This window comes from Tursiops truncatus, chromosome 19 (assembly GCF_011762595.2).
Source record: "Tursiops truncatus isolate mTurTru1 chromosome 19, mTurTru1.mat.Y, whole genome shotgun sequence".
Classification (NCBI taxonomy): domain Eukaryota; kingdom Metazoa; phylum Chordata; class Mammalia; order Artiodactyla; family Delphinidae; genus Tursiops; species Tursiops truncatus.
Genome location: NC_047052.1, coordinates 55,402,678 through 55,419,920, shown reverse-complemented (window position 1 = coordinate 55,419,920; position 17,243 = coordinate 55,402,678). Strand labels below are relative to the sequence as shown.

The window sequence follows — 17,243 nt, the reverse complement described above, 5'->3', positions numbered from 1 at the left end:
CTGGGGTCCAGTGTTAACCATGCCTGATGATGACATCATTTCCCAGGATTCCCTTTGACCTATGGTGTATTCATCTCCCAGGATCCACCATAACTAGGATATCATTCTCTTCCAGGATTTACCATAACTATAGTGTCACCTTCTCCCAAGGTTCCCTATAGCCAATGGTGTCATCATCTCCCATGATTCTGCACAACCATGATGTCATCATCTCCCATGATTCTCCACAACCATGGTGTCATCATCTCCCAAGATTCACCACAGCTGATGACGTCATCATCTCCCAGAACCCGCCATGACCAACGGTGTCATTACCTTCCAGAATCCACTAGAGCTGATGGTAACATCTTCTACCAGGATCCACTAAAACTGATGATGCCACAATCTCCCATAGTCCCCCATAATTGTGGTGTCATCATCTCCCAGGATCCACTTCAACCATGGTATCACCATCTACTGGAATCCACCATAACCATGGCATCATCATCTCCCAGGATCCAGGACACCCAATGATGTCATTTAGCAGGATCCACTTCAACCATGTATCATCACCTTCCAGGATCCATCATCTTGGGAGCCAAGTATTACGACAGCTGTATTTCAATTGTCTTCTGGGGTCACCTACAGTTGTTCCCTTAAGAGGAACCAGCACAATACACATCATTTTCCCGTTCCCTCAAAAATGGAGTGGGATGGGGTCCCCTCTGATGACATCATCATACTCTGGCCCATCCTGATGATGTCACTGCCATGCTCCTGACTTAGGCTGACGCCTGCCTGCATCAACCACACCACAGACTTGGCCTTGGTCAGTCCTCCATCTCCCCCTGATGAGGGTATCCAGGTCCCTCCTGATAACTGCCCTTCACCCAGCCATCTGATCGGTGACAGGGTCAACAAAGAGACCTCTTATCATCACCAGAGGAGGGGCTTTCCAGTCCTCAGGTGATATCACTGTCCCTTGCCCAATCCCTGTTACCTGGATCCCCACCCAGAGCTGCACTCCATTGGCTTGGGCCAAACTCTCCTTAGAGACCCCCCTGGGCTGGGCCAACACCTGCCGACCTCCCTGAGGCCTTCAATGGTTTTCTCTGCTGCCCTGGTCGTGGGGCAGGCACATCTGGAGAGCCACGGCCACTGCCAGTGCCACCTGTAGGGGTGGGAGGTGGTGCTCTGCATCATCCCAAGATGGCAGAGAAGCAGCATTCTCTCCTTCATCTCCCCCTCACACACTGGGGAGCCTCTGGGGTTTCGGGGATTCCCCAACACCCTACGCACAATTTGCCCCCAATTCTCTCTGTATATAGCCATGTTCTGGGGCGGCCATTCCCCCACTCTTAAAGGGCTACATGCCCCCTCTCCCAGCCCCCAGGGCGAGGTGAGGGGGCCTCTTCTCCCTCCCCTGGGCCGTCCCCCTCCCTTTCCTCTCTCCCCACAAATCCTGGCACCTCAGCTCATCCCTTTTCATCAGGAGCCTGGGGCAGATAACTGACCCTCAGCTCCCACCACACTGAGGAAACTGAGGGGTTACCCCCAATCTACCAGGGCCCCAGTGCCAGTTTGCCAGTTTTTCAACTCCACGCTTACAGCTGCTCCTTTGGGTTCCTCCAATCCCCTTGAGGGCCTCACCACACCCAGTATCCCTATGGCAGACTGTGACTTCCCCCAAAAGGAGCCAGCTTGGGCACCTGCCCCTCCCAGACCCCTCCCCTCTGCTCACCACCCTCAAGGAGCCCTCAGCTTTCTCCAGCCCCCAGAATTGGGGGATTCGGGCCTTTCAGCTTTTGTATGCCCCCCTCAACTTGCTCTTTCCCGGCCTGGATTCCAGGTATCTTGCCCCCTCCCCACACTCACTTGACACAGGCTGCCTGACCCTGGGGCCTTGACCTCTTATCTCAAATAAGCCATAGTAGGGAGAGGTCTCGAGGTGGGTGAGGAAGTGGGCATGTCCTGCCAGATCCCCTTGATGCTTCCAGAGATGGGACCTCGCCATCTGAGTCTTCCCTCACCAGCCCCCACCACCTCATAAATGCATACACAGGCTTGTGCGTACACACACACACACACACACACACACACACACACACACACACACACACTCCCATTCCAGTGAGGGGGCAGTGGAGGGCGGTACAGAAAGAAGATCAATTCTGGACCAAAAGAACTTCCAAAGCTCTGCCTGCTTCCTTATCCCTACCCACCCTATTCCTCCCCCCAACACCTGACTCTTGCCCCAGTTCCCTGGTGAGGACAGCCAGCCGAGCTGCAACTTGGTATTTTTTTGAATAAACAGATGTTTTCCTGATCCCTGGTCTCAAGTATACTGTCGGGAAAGGATGGGTTTCCATCTCCGCATTTGCAGGTCACTGGGGAGTCCCCTTTGTGGCCAAGGAAGGCGGGCATCTAAGTGTCTTTACAGGTAGGTGGTCAGGGCTGCTCCAGCTGTCACCAAGAGAGGAGTCAGGCATGGGGAGATGCACTGTAAGATGCCTTCAAATCCTTAGTTTCTTCCTAAGAAAGCTTCTTCCCTCTAAGCAGGTAAGCATTTGTTTGCAGATTCTATTTGTTTGCGCCTCCTTATATTTGAATTCTTTGCCTGAACATCATTGAAGTGTGTGTGTGTGGGGGGGGTGCATCTGCATTAGTTTCCTGGGGCTGCAGTAACAAAGTACCATACAACTGGCAGCTTAAACAGAAATGTATTCTCTCTCAGTGCTGGAGGCTGAGAGTCTGAGACGGAGGTGTGGGCAGGGCTGAGTCCTTCTGAGGCTGTGTGGGAGAATCTGTCTGTGCCTCCCTCCTAGCTTCTGGTGGCTTGCTGGCAATGCTGGCATTCCTCGACACATCATCTTCCCTCTGTATGCGTGTCTCCTTGGCAAAATGTCTCATTTTATAAGAACACCAGTCATCATGGATTAGGGCCCACCCCAATGATTTCATCTGCAAAGACCCTGTTTCCAAACAAGGTCACATTCACAAGTCCTGGAGTTTAGGACTTCAACATCTTTGTGGGCAGGGAGCAAAATTCAACCCATAACGGGGTGTGACAGAATAGTCTAAATGTCAGTTTTTATGATAACTGGGAATCATTTTCCACACCTCTCTCCTCCCACCCAGTGCACTAAAATATTTCCATAGTGATGACTAGAATTGCCCCCTCCTTCTGTCTCAAGAAGTGCCTCTAAGGCTTGGTTTTATGAACTTTAGGACAGCTCACCTCTAGGAGCATCTAAGTGTTTGTTTACTAATATCAGTCTCATATTACATCAAAGCATTAGTTTGCTCGTACCTCTGGGTTGTGTGTGCAGGGCATTTCAGCATTGATTTTATCATTAAGAAAACCCCTTCCTCTCTAGTGTATTTAAGTGTTTGCTTCTCAGATATTAGACTTTATTCCATATCAGTCAGGGTTCTCCAGAGAAACAGAACCAATGTGTGTGTGTGTGTGTGTGTGTGTGTGTGTGTGTGTGTGTGTGTGTGTGTGTGTGTGTATTCCTGTTAAGGAACTGGCTCATGTGACCGTGGGGGTTGGCAAATCCAAAGTCTGTAAGGCAGCTGGAAACTCGGGCAGGCTTTCGAGGCTGCAGTCTTGAGGCAGGATTCGTTCTTTTCCAGGAAACCTCAGTTTCCGCTCTAAGGCCTTCGAATGATTGAACGTGGCCCACCATATGATCTAGGATAATCTCCTTTACTCAAAGTCAACTGACTGTAGGTGTTCATCTTGTCTACAAAATACCATCACAGCAACACCTGGGCTGTGTTTGAACCAACAGCTGGGCACTGTAGCCGACCAAGTGGACACATGAAACCAAACCATCCTCACAGGATAGTGCTTGCTGGAAGGAGTGTGATCTGTGGTTGAGAAAGCCTGCCCCCCTTCGGTGCAGTTAAGTGTTCACCACCGGCTAGATTTCACCAGCTGAGGTCCATCTGTTTGACCGTAGGTTAGTGGGGTGGGAGGGGGTGATGCCTTCAAGTACTGGTATTGGATCCCTGGTGAAATGCCCCACGTGGTGCGTGTAAGGGTTGTTCGACCGTTCTTAGAAATCGCCTCTTTGTGCTGGCGATTTGTCTATAGAAAATTGGGGGTGGGGGTGGGGAGGGAGAGTGGTGATGTAGTGTGTCGAAGTATGGGGTCACTGAGCACTCAGAGAGTCTCCTCCTGGGCACAGACTAGGACCGTACTTCCCTGCCTCCCAGATGTTAGATGTGCCAGATACAAACCCTTGTTGCTTTAACAACTGGGGCTTTGGGGCTGCTTGTTACTGCAGGGCAGTGCAGCCTACTCCGGCCAATGTGCCTTGCCTGTGGAGAGGGGAACTGGGTGGCTTTTTTGCTGTACACTCTTGCACTTCTGAATTTTTTGTAGGTGCATTACCTACTTTTAAAAAAATAAAGTCTAAATGTAAACGTCAATGGTGCCGGCTTTGACTGCCATTCCCCTAACTGAGCAGATGCCCAGGGCGAGCTTAACACAGGAGACTAGAGTCTCATTCCCCTCCCATGCAAGTGATTAGCTTCCACTCTGAGTTGTAACGCCAAGGCTTAAACGTATGTATTTTTCATTCAACATGGCCTCTATGTGCCTGTCAACTACTTCATTTCTGTTCAGCCAAGAAGAAAGCAATCTGATCCACATGTACCGTGCTTTAGTTGAGCAAGTCAACGATAAGATCTGGCATAAGCATTTTCGCCTTTGTAACCTAACATTTGCTCAATTTGCAACTCCACTGTGTTGATAAATACAGCCTCTGAGCAGCTATTCTTAACCGGCATTTGAGGGGGCGGGCTTGCAAACTTCTGAAATCTATACCAGATGTTGTGTGCATGTGCCTTTCTTTTTTCTTTTCATTTCTTTTCAACTTTATATTTTGAAACAGTTTCAAACGTGCAGAAGTTACAAGAATAAGTCCAAGAACTCATGTACAGCTTTTGTCAATTCACTAATTGCTAACATTTCATCACACTGCTTTATGGTTTTCCTCCCATATAAATATTTTTTTTTCGGAGACACTTGAGAGTAAGTTGCCCCCTAAGGGACATTTCTGAAGGACAAGGACATTCTCTTACACAGCCACAGTATAGTTATCAAAAGCAAGGACTTAACACTGATGAAGTCCATGTTCCAGTTTCACCAACTGTCCCAGTATTGTCCTTTGGAGCAGTTCTCTTTTCAGTCCCTGGTACCCCGGGATTAGGTGTCGAATCTGGTTATTGTGTCTCTCGAGGCTCCTTGGACTTGAACAGTTCTTCAGTCTCTTTCATGACACACGTTTCTGGAGTCCAGGCAGCAGCATAATTTTTATTCCAGTCCCTACCACCAGACATTTAGGGTTTTCCCATTTCTCAATACTATGAACAATACTTTGAGGAATATCTTTTTGCACACCATGGGGAGCATTCACTTGCTTTTCCCTGGGAAGACCTCCCAGGAGGGTGAACTTCTGGGTCGGAGGGAGGTGCGTTTTTAAGACTTTTGCTGCACAACGCCAAGATGCAGTTCCGAGAGCCTTGCCAAGTCCACGTATGTGAGAACGTCCATTTGCTCCCACCCTTGCCGGCATCAGGCATTATTCTGTTTAATCTTGATGTGCATCAGAGGTGTCTGTTTTACGGCCGTTATAGGAAGCCCCTAGTTACTATTGTGTTTTTTTGGTTTTGTTTTGTGTTTTTTTTTGCGGTACACGGGCCTCTCACTGTCGTGGCCTCTCCCGTTGCGGAGCACACGCTCCGGACGCGCAGGCTCAGCGGCCATGGCTCACGGGCCCAGCCACTCCGCGTTATGTGGGACCCTTCCGGACCGGGGCACGTACCCGTGTCCCCTGCATCGGCAGGCGGACTCCCAACCACTGCGCCACCAGGGAAACCCCTAAAGTTTGTTTTTGTCCAACATGAAAGTCTGTGCTCTGCCGTCTAGGGTTTTTGGAGCGGGATAAGAGCAACGCGTTTCATTGCTGCTGTCTGTCACTAGAGGGAGCACCTGATCCACTGCAGGCATATTTAGCAATTAATGCGGGCCCCTCCCACTGGCGTAGAGCTCTAACCTCTGTTCAGGGGCACAAAGGAAAGTGGTTCTTGCTAATTACCTACCACAGCCTTACAGTCAACTTGGTTAAAAATATTAAGGCCACTAAGGGGCAGAGAACACATCAGCAACCACAGACTGTGAACTCAGAAATAAAGATGGAGGCATTTACTCATGAAAAGATGCTCAGCCTCACTGGGAAGAAAGGAAATGCCGATGAAAGATGAGGCACATTTGACCATGACTGGCACATATTTTGAAGCCTGCTAATACTCGGGCTCATTTCTGCATCAAAACATTGACATCGGCTGCTTCCTCTGCCTGGAACAGTCCTTCTCCTCTGGATAAGCACAAACCTTGCTCCCTCGCTTCCTTTAAATATTTGTTTCCTTCTCGATGAAGATCTACCCTGACTCCCCGCATCTAAAATTCTCCCCCCTCCCCCCAGTGTTCCCAAACCTCCTTACCTTAACTGCTCTAATTTTTATAGTAATATTTTTTTATACTACCAGCTTTTCTTACCCACTAGCCCAGGACTTTCCCAGTGCTGGCACTCAATGAAAGTCCAGCATCTTGGGCAACCCCGTACAGTTGGCCACCCTGGGTTTAGTGCTTACTGTTTATCTGTCTCCCCACCAGAATGGAAGCCCCAGGAAGGTGGTGTCTTGCTTCCTGTCTTGGTCACTGATGTATCCCAAGCACACAGAAACACAGCCTGGCAAATAGTTGGTTCTAAATGAATTACTGAATGAATGGATCAGAGCCTAATGGTGAGGATCTAAATAAGTAGAACCCTGCCAAGGGCTACTTGGCAGAATTGCAAACACATGCTCTTTTGATCCTGAGATTCCACTTCTAGGAATTTCTCCTTCAGGAAAGCTCACACCTTTTTTTTTTTTTTTTTTTTTTTTTTTTTTGGTGGTACGCGGGCCTCTCACTGTTGTGGCCTCTCCCGTTGCGGAGCACAGGCTCCGGACGTGCCGTGGCTCACGGGCCCAGCTGCTCCGCGCCATGTGGGATCTTCCCAGACCGGGGCACGAACCCGTGTCCCCTGCATTGGCAGGCGGACTCTCAACCACTGCACTACCAGGGAAGCCTGAAAGCTCACACCTTTGCCCAAAGATAAACGTTTGAGGATGCTCACTGCAGCTTCTAGCCACAGACTGGACCAGCATAAACACCCTGGAGAATGCTAGAAACTCCCGTGTTCTTATCAAGGACCGCTGTGCATGCTGCCGAGGGAGGATGTGTGGGAATGTAAACGTCCAAGTAGTGTGGGTAAGAAGACACCCAGATATTAACAGCGGGTACCTGAGGGGGTGGGATTGCGAATGTGGGAGTGGAAGGAGAGCTGGAGAGCTGCACCTCCTACTTTTACCTCTTGCACTGCAGTAACTGTGTGAATTTCCCTCCAAGCATGTATTTCTTTAGTGATTTAATACAGATGAACAGAAGAAATGAAGATTAATTTCTGAAGCTAGAATTCAAGCCGAAGGGACAATTTGGGTTTCACTGAGCAAAAGTAAGTTTCCAGGTCTCCAATATTTAAGAAAGTAAGGACAGCCCTCCCCTAGCCCATCCCCTGCAGATTCCAGTCTCCCAAACTAACACAAAAGGCCCATCACTAGGCCATCTCCTGAGTCATTCTCAGATCCGCCCACTTCTCGGCCATAGCCACCACACTAGCCCAACCCATGACCAGCTCCCTGCTGGAGTTCCTGCTTCCACTCTGGGTCCTCCAATCTAGTCTCTACCCAGCAGCCCTGAGCCAGAATCTCAACATCAGTACCAAATCCACTCACACGTCCCGGTGAGAATTCCTCATTGGCTCCCTAGGGCTCTACCAAGCCTAGCCCCTCCATACCTACCTCTACTGGCTCAGAACATTCTTCCTTCAGACCTCTCTCTCCCTCTTTCTCCACCCCTCTGGCCTTCTTTCAGTTCCTCCCATCTCAGTATTTTTTAAAAATTCTTTTTAGAAAAATAACATCTTTATTCTGACATATAACTCACATGCCATACATAAAACCCACCAATTTAAAGTGTTCTGGTATATTCATAGAGCTGTGCATCTATACCATCACAATTTTAGAATATTTTCATTGCCCCAAGAAGAAAATCTACCCATTAGCTGTCAACTCTCCATCCCCCAGTCCTAGGCAATCACTAATCCACTTTCTGTCTGCATGCATTTGACTGTTCTTGACATTTCATATAAATGGAATCACACAACAAGTAGTCCTTTGTGACTGGCTTCTTTCCCTTAGCGTAGCGCTTTGGAGGTTCATCCATTTTGTAGCAGATAACAGTACTTCACTCCTTTCTATGGTTGTATAATATTTCATTGTAAGTAAATACCAGTTAGTTTATCCATTCACCAGTTGCTGAACATGTGGGTTGTTCCCACTTTTGGCTATTAGAAATAACGCTGCTATGAATATCTGTGTATGCCTTTTCACGTGGACATGTTTCCATTTCTCTGGTATATACCTAGCAGTGGAATTGCTGGGTCATATGGTAACTCTAGATTTAATCATCTGAGGAACTGCCTGACTGTTTTCCAAATCAGCTGCACCATTTTTCATTCCCACCAGCTGTGTGAGGGTTCCTATCTTCCACATCCTCCCTGACACTTATTATCTCACTTTTTGATTATAGCCACCCTGGTGGTGTAATGCGGTAGCTCACTGTGGTTTTGATGTGCATTTCCCTGATGGCTGATGATGCTGAGCATCTTGTCATGTGCTTATTGGCCATTTATATATCTTCTTTGATGACCAGCACCATCTCTTCTCAGGGTTATTGCAACAGCCTCCTCCCCGGCCTCCCTGCTTCCGCCCTCATCCCCCTTCATTCTCTTCTCCATCCAGCAGTCAGAGTGAGACCCCAGCATTCCGCTGCTCAAAACCCTGCCATTGCTCCCTGTTCCCCCGGAGACAAGACCAGAGTCCTAGCCACGGCCTTCAAGGCCCTGAATGATACCGGCTCCCCAACTCCATCCACACATACATCTCTCTAACCTCAGCTCCCCACACCCTCCCCCTTGCCCACTCTGTTCCAACCAAACCAGCCTCCTTGCAGTTCCTTGCACATGCTAGGCCTTTGTTCCAGCTGTTCCCACTGGCTGGAATGCTCTTCCCTGATAAGCACATAGCTCACTTCCTCCCTTCCTTCAAACTTGTGTTCACATGATACCTGCTTGGTAAGGCCTCCCTGGCCACCTGGCTTAAAATTCACAACCTGGCACACCCTGGGCCCCTCCCTTGCTCTACTTTTCTCTTTTTCCGCAGCACTTGCTCCCTTCTAACATACCATGTATTTTATTTATTTATTACATTTCACTTCTGTGTCTGTCTTCTCTCACCACAGTAAGCCCCACAAGGGCAAAGATCTTTGTTTGCCTACATATCCCAATCACCCAGAACAGTGCCTGGCACACAGTAGGTGCTCAATAAATACTTGCTGAACAAACACCTTGATCTGTCAGGCACTCTGCTAGAGTCTAAGAACAGGGTCCCTGTGCTCCTGGGGCTGTACTCATCGGGGGACAGAGACAAACACGTAAGCAAACAAATAATAAATTCTTATGGACCAGGAAGATCAAAGAGGGTGAAGTAAACAGAGCATGGGAGTGGAGGTGAGGAAGCTGCTCTGAGAGGTGACTTTTTTTTTTCCAGCCGTGCTGCACAGGTTGTGGGATCTTAGTTCCCCGACCAGGGACTGACCTCAGTTCCTTGGCAGTGAGAGCGAGGAGTCCTAACCACTGGACTGCCAGGGAAGTCCCATGAGAGGTGACATTTTAAGGTGAGCCTAGGCCATGAGGAGGACAGAGGAGGAGGAAAGCTCTCCTGGCACAGGGGACTCCCGTGTAAACTTCTTCAGGTCAGGCAGAGATTGGCTTATAGCAGGGAGACAGACAGAAAGAGGCCAAGGGGGCCTCAGGGAGAGTGTACTTACGGATCTCATGGGAGTTTGGGATTTACTTGAAACGCAGTGTGTTGAGGGCTCTTGAAAAGTTCTTAGCAGGGGTGGGGCCTGTTGGGATTTCAGGGGTCAGTAAAGAGCAGCCTCCCTGAGGTCCAACCCCTGCCACTGCCTGTTTCTGTAAACAAAGGCTGATGGGAACACAGCCAGCCCCTACATCTGCACATGGGCTTGGCTACTCTGGGGCTATAGCAGCAGAACTGGGTACGCTGGGACAGAGACTGATGGCCCGCAAAATCAAAAACCTTTACTGAGGTTTGCTGACCCCAATTTTAAGATGCAGGGGATTCCTTCCTTCTCCCTCAGGTCCTGTCGACGTCACCGATCCCCATCACGTCTCCCATCCCCACTGCCACCATCCTCTCGCCTCCCTCTCTATTAGCGCCCACGGCCCTGTCAAAGCCTCCAATGGCTCCCTAGGGCTTGAAGACAACACACCGCCCACCCGGCAGAGGCGAGAGACGTAACCGCTGCCCCCCCTTACCTCTCGGACTTAAGCACCTCCCTCCGACCTACCCTCACTGGCTTCCTGGTGGCGCCCCAAACACACCAAGCGCGATCCCCTCGCCTCGCCTTTGCATGGGCTGTTCCCTTTTCTGGAATGCTTTTCCCCTAGACCTTCCCGCATGGAGCCCAAGTGATCCTTCCTCAGGTCAAAGAGCAACCCCCACCCCTCCCTTTGTAGGCCCTTAGCCCTGATTGTTCCTCTACGTCTTTATCACTCGCTGACATCATAGGATATACTTACTTTACTGTCTGGCTTCCCCACGAAGACGTCAGCTCCCTGAGTGCGCAGGGATTTTGTCCCTTTTATGCTCAGCCATATCCCCAGAGTATCCTGCCTACCACATGATAGGTGCTCAAAAATAAAAGCGTACTGAACGACTGAGAGTGTCCCGAGGGGAATCGTAACATCCACCTGACAGGGCTGTGGCAAGGATTCAATGAGATGAAGCATGCAAAGAAACCCAGCGAGCACCGGATCGATCACCACCACTCTCGTGACCATCATCAGTTACGTCTGTCGAGTGGACTTCTGAGATACAGCTCAGTCTGACCACCACCTCCGCCATGTCCCAAGTGGGGGCAGGGGGGGCCCTGGGCAAGTCACTTGACCCCTCTCTTCCTTCAGGGTTCTTCGGTGTTAACTGGGCCGCACTCCTCTGCACCCGGTGGGATAACACCCAAGGCGAGGCGCGTGGGATGCCCGCGTGCGGCCAATCCGCCACAAACTAGTCATGGCTACGGCGGTGGGCGTCTCTGCACGTTCCTGGCCCCTGTTCCAGAGGCTGGGGCCCCCCGAGGAGTCTTTTCGGGACCAGGGCAGAGAGGGCCTGACGGGGGCGCCGCGGCCGCACCGCACAGGAGCCGAGGAGGCGGGTCAGCTCCCGGGCCTCCCGCTCTCAGGGCGCCGACACTGGGCCGCCCGGGGCGCTCTGCGCCGGTTCACAGGACAGGGAAAGGGAGACCTGGCGAGGCCTGGCTGGCAGGAGACCGCTGTCAGTCACAGGCAGGGCCAGGCCCTCAACAAGGCCTGGGGGCTCTTCCTTCTTTCTCGGGCACAGTCCTCACAGGAGGAGACTGAAGCCTGGCTGGGGCCAGAGGTCACACACTGGACGGCCAGGCGTCTAAGCCTTCAGCGCCCGGTTGACACACCACGCAGGTCACAGGTCATTCTCAGCACAAAATGGCGCCTCGGAGAAAAACGTACAACGATTCCCAGCGCCCACCCCCACTCCCGGCTGAGGAAGGGGCGCGGGCATCCGCGCACACTCATTTGCATACACAAAAATCAACGAACCTCATTGGCTGCAAGCGCCTGGGTCCGCGCTAGGCAAGGCTCCCATTGGTCGCTCTCCATTTCCCTCGCCCCCCCAACCCCCGTGCTGCCTTCTCCGTCAAGGATTGGCCCGCGCGCGTCTCGTGACGCCACTCCACGACTGCGCGCCCCTATTGGCCGGCGCGCCTTCTATCGTCCTTTTAAACCGCCAGAGTCCCACCTCCCTTCGCCCTGCCCAGGCTCCACGGCCGACCGTTAGTCGCGTGAGTGATCTCCTGGGCGTCGGGGCACGCGCGTGCGCCAGCGTCTCATTCAAATGGACCAATCAGCGGTCGCGTCGCCCTTCACGTCCTCTCCCGCTCTACTTCCCTTTCTCCGCCACTCCATCCTCCCGGATCCCTCCCCGACCACCGCGTACCCCCATTGGCCGGCCCGCCGAGCGCCCCCTCCCCAACTTCGGCCTGCAGCTTGCTGGAAGGGAGCGAGCTCGTCGAACGCCGAGGGCCGTGCGCGCTGACGTCACGGGTCGAGGCACGGCGAGAGGGGCCCGCGAGGGGGCGCGGCCTGTGGGCGGATATAAAAGGGCGGCGGTGCGCGCGCGACAGGCTTAGTGCGGCCGGGCACTGGGGGCGGGTGGAGGTGCGGTGCGGTTCGCGGCGGGCGTCGGAGGCAGCGGGGAGCAGAGCGGGGCCGCCGGGGCCTCGCTAGGGCCGCAGCGGCAGCAGTTGGGCCCCCCGCCCCGGCCGGCGGCCGGAGAGCGCAGGAAGGGGGCCGGGGGGACCCGCCCCCGGCCGGCAGCAGTCATGGTGAGCTAGGCGTCCAGGCCCGGGAGGGGTGGTTGGGCCTCCCCCCCCCAGAGGAGGAGGCGGGGTCTCAGGAGCCTCTCGCGGGCGGCTTGGGGGATTGGAGGGCCCACCTGGGTATCCCGGGCCTGAGATGGGCCCAGGGGCCTTCCTGTAGGCGGGGCGGGGCGGGAGGGGAGGGCCCGGCCGAGCTCCGGGCTTTTTGGCCCGCCCGTGGGTGTTTCGGGAACAACGACGCTCCGCCACCGTCTCCAGGCTCGAGTTGGGGTTTCCAGGGTGGTCTTAACCAAGATTAGGTGGGGAAGGGGGACCGGCATAGGCCTCGGGCCTGCCCGGAATCATTCGGGGACCTTGCGGAGCTACGAGCGGGCTTTGGGGTCTTCTGGGGAAGGTGGAGTCATCCGCAAGCCCTCGGCAATCCGCCCTATTTCTAGTGGGAGATCAGCTTGGGGCGGTCGCCTGAAGCATCCTGGGTTGGGGGTTCTGGGAGCTCGGGGTGATCGACAGCCTGGGACTGCAGGAGTAAGACTAGGGTGCCACTGCATCCTAGATCCTGCAGGAGGCACCAGGCCCTGGCTCTGCCCGTGGCTCACCCCCTTGTCTCCATACCTAGAACTCCAACGTGGAGAACCTGCCCCCCCATATCATCCGCCTGGTGTACAAGGAGGTGACGACACTGACAGCTGACCCACCTGATGGTATCAAGGTCTTTCCCAATGAGGAGGACCTCACTGACCTGCAGGTCACCATCGAGGGCCCTGGTGAGTGTGGGAATGAGAGGGAGGGGTGCCCTTCCTAGATCTCCGTCAATCTTAGAGCAAGGATAGGAGGCTCCCACTGTAAGGTGGACTGCCAGACCCTGAGGACGCAAGGGTAGACATGACAGGCACACCTGTTACACATGGTGCTCACAGTATGCAGGGCAGGACACTAGAAATGACAAGTAATTGTATATACTTTCCCCGTAAGTGTTGTGAGAAAAATTCTGGGGGCCAGGAGAGCATATAATGGGGCCTTACCTGGGTTTGGGTGTTTCCTCCATCCTGAAGTATGGGTAGGAATTAAGTGGGATTGGGAAGAGGATGCCAGGTGGGGAGAAGTGTCAGCAAAGGCCTGGAGGGGAGGCTGGATCATCTCAAACTCCTTCCTGCCGCCAGTGTTAGGCTCTCTGGGGACCAAGCAGAGAACAAATGCAGGCTTTCAGGGAGATAACAGTAATAACCAAATAACTACAGGGGACCGTTTGATCTTGCATAGTGGCTTAGCAGGTTGTTTCACGTGCACTACATTTAAGTTATTAGTTGAATTTTTATAAGTGAAGAGTGTGATGAAGGACCTAGTCTGGAGTTGAACTTGTGGGGAGGGGGTCAGGGAAGACTTCCTGAGGAACAGAAGAAAAAAGACTTGTGAAGCTTATAGGGAACAGACCTTTTAGGGCTTGTAGATCTCTTTTAAAGGAGTTTGGAAAGGAAGCCTTTGGAAGGTTTAAAGCCGGGCCAGTGGGTCGCTTCAGACTTCACTTTGACTTCAGTGAGGGTGGGGATACAATCTGGAGGCCGGTCAGGAAGCCGCTGACCATGGGCATCCATCAGGTGAGAGAAGTGGTTCCGCTGGACTTGGAGGTGGGCTCAGATTCAGGAGTGGACCTGGAGGTCAGCTGCCCAGGCTATGATGGGTGGGACGTGGGGGCTGGGGCATGAGGAACAGCCATGGGTCTGGAACAACTCCCAGTGTTTGCTGCGGCAGGGAAGACCACGGAGTGGACAGAACTGTCCTGACATTTGCCTGAGAAGCTTCCAAATAGATGTTTTTCCTAGGAGCTGAGTGGGCACGTGTGTCTGTGCCTCTTGGGAAGGGTGTGCTGTGCCTTCACTTGGGAGTGAAGAGGGATCCGTGGGTGGGGACCACCAGTCAGGGGGTTTACTCTGAGCTGGGGGTGGTGCCTGTGGCCCCCTGGGAACCTGGGCCTGTCTTCCTCTCGAGAACCCCCCGTCTGGTGGAGGAGGCGGTGGGGCACTTGCCTCACAGCCAGACCGTGGAGACTGGTTTTGGGGGTGCCTGGAAGGCCTGCGCCTCCTGACACTGTCCCCCTCCCTGCATTCCAGAGGGGACCCCATACGCCGGAGGCCTCTTCCGCATGAAACTCCTGCTGGGGAAGGACTTTCCTGCCTCCCCGCCCAAGGGCTACTTCCTGACCAAGATCTTCCACCCAAATGTGGGCGCCAATGGTGAGATCTGCGTCAACGTGCTCAAGAGGGACTGGACAGCTGAGCTGGGCATCCGGCACGTGCTGCTGGTGAGTTCTGCCTGGGCCTGGGCCTCCCTCCTGGACGCATCCCAGTGATGTCCAAGCCACGGAGCCTTGTTTCTCTTCTAAAGTCAACACTGAACTGGTTGGGGCTTCTACATAAGAATCCAGATTTCCAGGTTTTCTGGAAGGGTTGGCAGTGCCCAGCTACCTTTGCTGTGGAACAAGTGATGGTTTGTGTAGCAGGACGGTGTTCTGACAGGTACAAGTCAAGCGTCTGGTTAGGGCGAAGATAGACTGTCCAGTATCCTACAGCGTACAGTTCATTGGTGTTTCAGTAGTCACAGCTTGTACAACCATCACCATTGTCATTCCATCGTTCCTCAACCAGGGGTGGTTTTGTTCCACTGGGGACATTTTTAATTGTCACACCTGGGGGTGCTACCAGCACCTACTGGGTGGAGACAGGGAAGCTGCTGCACATCGTGCAGCAGGGACCACCCCGCGGAGAACCATCCAGGCCCACCTCAGCCAAGCTGAGGTGGAGACAGCCAGACTACTCTGGTGCTCCAGGGTCCCCATAGGCCACTTAAAGCATGTAGGTCACCTGATGCCTCTCCACCCCTCCCACAAGGTGAAATTTAAAAAAACAAACACTGAATTTCTAATGAGCCCCTGGGGCAGTTGGTAGGGAGGACTGGGAATTGGGGTTTCCTGCAGGGCCTGGGGGAGGATTGAGCACCAAGGTAAACAGACCCCAAACCTTTTCCTCCTCTCCCTGGAGTGTCAGTGGTGGCTGCCAGCAACACCAGAGATGAGCTCACAGAATAACTCCCAAGTGTCCCCAACAATCCCTAGGGCCTGCAGTGCGGGGCCCAGGCCAGGCTCAGCCATGGGAGGGCAGCTGTGGGAAAGGCGGGCAGTCAGGCCTCTGGTTGTGGGGTGCAGTTGTCAGAATTAGGGTGTGATGCTGGTCCCTCATGATTATCAGTGATGTGTGTTGGGCCAGGTGCTTTGGGGAGTACTTGTTACTGCCCCCATTTACACGTGAGAGCATTTCACCTGCTCAAGGCCAGACAAGTTCTGGGTTCCTGGGGTGCTCTGCGTTCCCTTTTAGAATCAAAGTGGAGGTAAAACAAACACGGCTTAGGGGCCACAGCTGTCTGGGTAGACTCCTCTTAGAACGGTCCATTGGGGGCTGGCTGGTCACACCTTTCGGCCTCGATTTACTCTGCAGTTAAAATGGGCAGATTAAGGAATATTGAAGACTCACTTCCTTCCTGGACCACTCTCGACTGTCCTCGGGCATCAGTCTCTGTTTATGCCCTGGTGCCTTTCTCTTGGGTATTAACAGCTTGCCCAGCCAGGATTTGTGCCTCTGCCCTTGAGATTCCTGTTAAAGCGGCGATAGCTGTAGCTTTAAGCATCTTCCTGTAGTGTAATGTAGAGCTAGTTGTCTAGTTGCTAGTTTCTAAGTTGTCCCCCTCGCTTCCTTTTTTTTTTTTTTTTTTGGCTGCATTGCGTCTTCGTTGCTGTGCACGGGCTTTTGTCTAGTTGCAGCCAGCAGGTGCTACTCTTCGTTGTGGTGCGCAGGCTTCTCATTGCAGTGGCTTCTCTTGTTGCAGAGCACGGGCTCTACAGCGCAGGCTCAGTAGTTGTGGCGCACGGGCTTAGTTGCTCCACGGCATATGGGATCTTCCCGGACCAGGGCTCGAACCCATGTCCCCTGCATTGGCAGGTGGATTCTTAATGACTGTGCCACCAGGGAAGTCCCCCCTCACTTCCTGAATGACCTGGGGCGAGTCACTGATCACGGTGCCTGCACACATGTGCCATCTGGGGGAGCGGTGTTGGGAGTTGAGGCCACAAGGCCGGACGTGTGAGGCTTGGGGGACCGGCCCCCCCTGACCCTGGCGCTCTCCCCACAGACCATCAAGTGCCTGCTGATCCACCCTAACCCCGAGTCTGCCCTCAACGAGGAGGCGGGCCGCCTGCTCTTGGAGAACTACGAGGAGTACGCCGCCCGCGCACGCCTGCTCACAGAGATCCACGGGGGCGCAGGTGGGCCCAGCAGCGGCAGGGCCGAGGCCAGCCGGTCCCTGGCCAGCGGGGCTGTGGCCTCCACCGCTGACCCCATGGCCCCTGGGGGCCCAGGAGGGGTCGAGGGGCCCATGGCCAAGAAGCACGCGGGTGAGCGTGATAAGAAGCTGGCAGCCAAGAAAAAGACGGACAAGAAGCGGGCGCTGCGGCGGCTGTAGTGGGCTCTCCTCCCTCCCTCTCCCACCCGCCACCCACCTGCCCCCAACTCTGTCTCTAAGTTATTTAAGTTATGGCTGGGGTGGGGGAGGGCACGGGGGCACTCGGACCTGGATTTGTTTTTCTAAATAAAGTTGGAAAAGCAGC

The 17,243-nt window shown here is 53.4% G+C and overlaps 2 protein-coding genes across 9 annotated transcripts in view; one reads left to right on the top strand and one right to left on the bottom strand.

Annotated features, from left to right (window-relative positions):
* The window catches only part of ZNF628 (zinc finger protein 628), a 62,646-nt gene extending 48,388 nt beyond the window's left edge, over positions 1 to 14,258 (bottom strand). For 2 of the 8 annotated variants that reach the window (XR_012328084.1, XM_073796221.1), the window contains exons 1-2: positions 10,758 to 10,888; positions 9,983 to 10,060 (exon numbers count right to left, since the gene is read on the bottom strand). Coding sequence is in view for 4 of the 8 variants with exons in the window: in XM_033845989.2 (XP_033701880.1) it covers positions 9,983 to 10,060; positions 10,758 to 11,021 (342 nt within the window). In the remaining 4 variants the exon portion in view is untranslated. Of the gene's footprint in view, positions 1 to 9,982; positions 10,061 to 10,757; positions 11,776 to 11,810; positions 11,886 to 13,611 lie in introns of those variants that run through there. The other 6 variants (XM_073796222.1, XM_033845995.2, XM_073796219.1 and 3 more) reach the window with 5 other exon arrangements.
* Positions 12,390 to 17,243, top strand: UBE2S (ubiquitin conjugating enzyme E2 S). Its single transcript, XM_033845996.2, has 4 exons — positions 12,390 to 12,595; positions 13,206 to 13,353; positions 14,698 to 14,888; positions 16,769 to 17,243. Exons 1-4 carry the CDS (start codon positions 12,593 to 12,595, stop codon positions 17,096 to 17,098), a joined length of 672 nt encoding a protein of 223 aa, XP_033701887.1. The 5' UTR covers positions 12,390 to 12,592; the 3' UTR covers positions 17,099 to 17,243.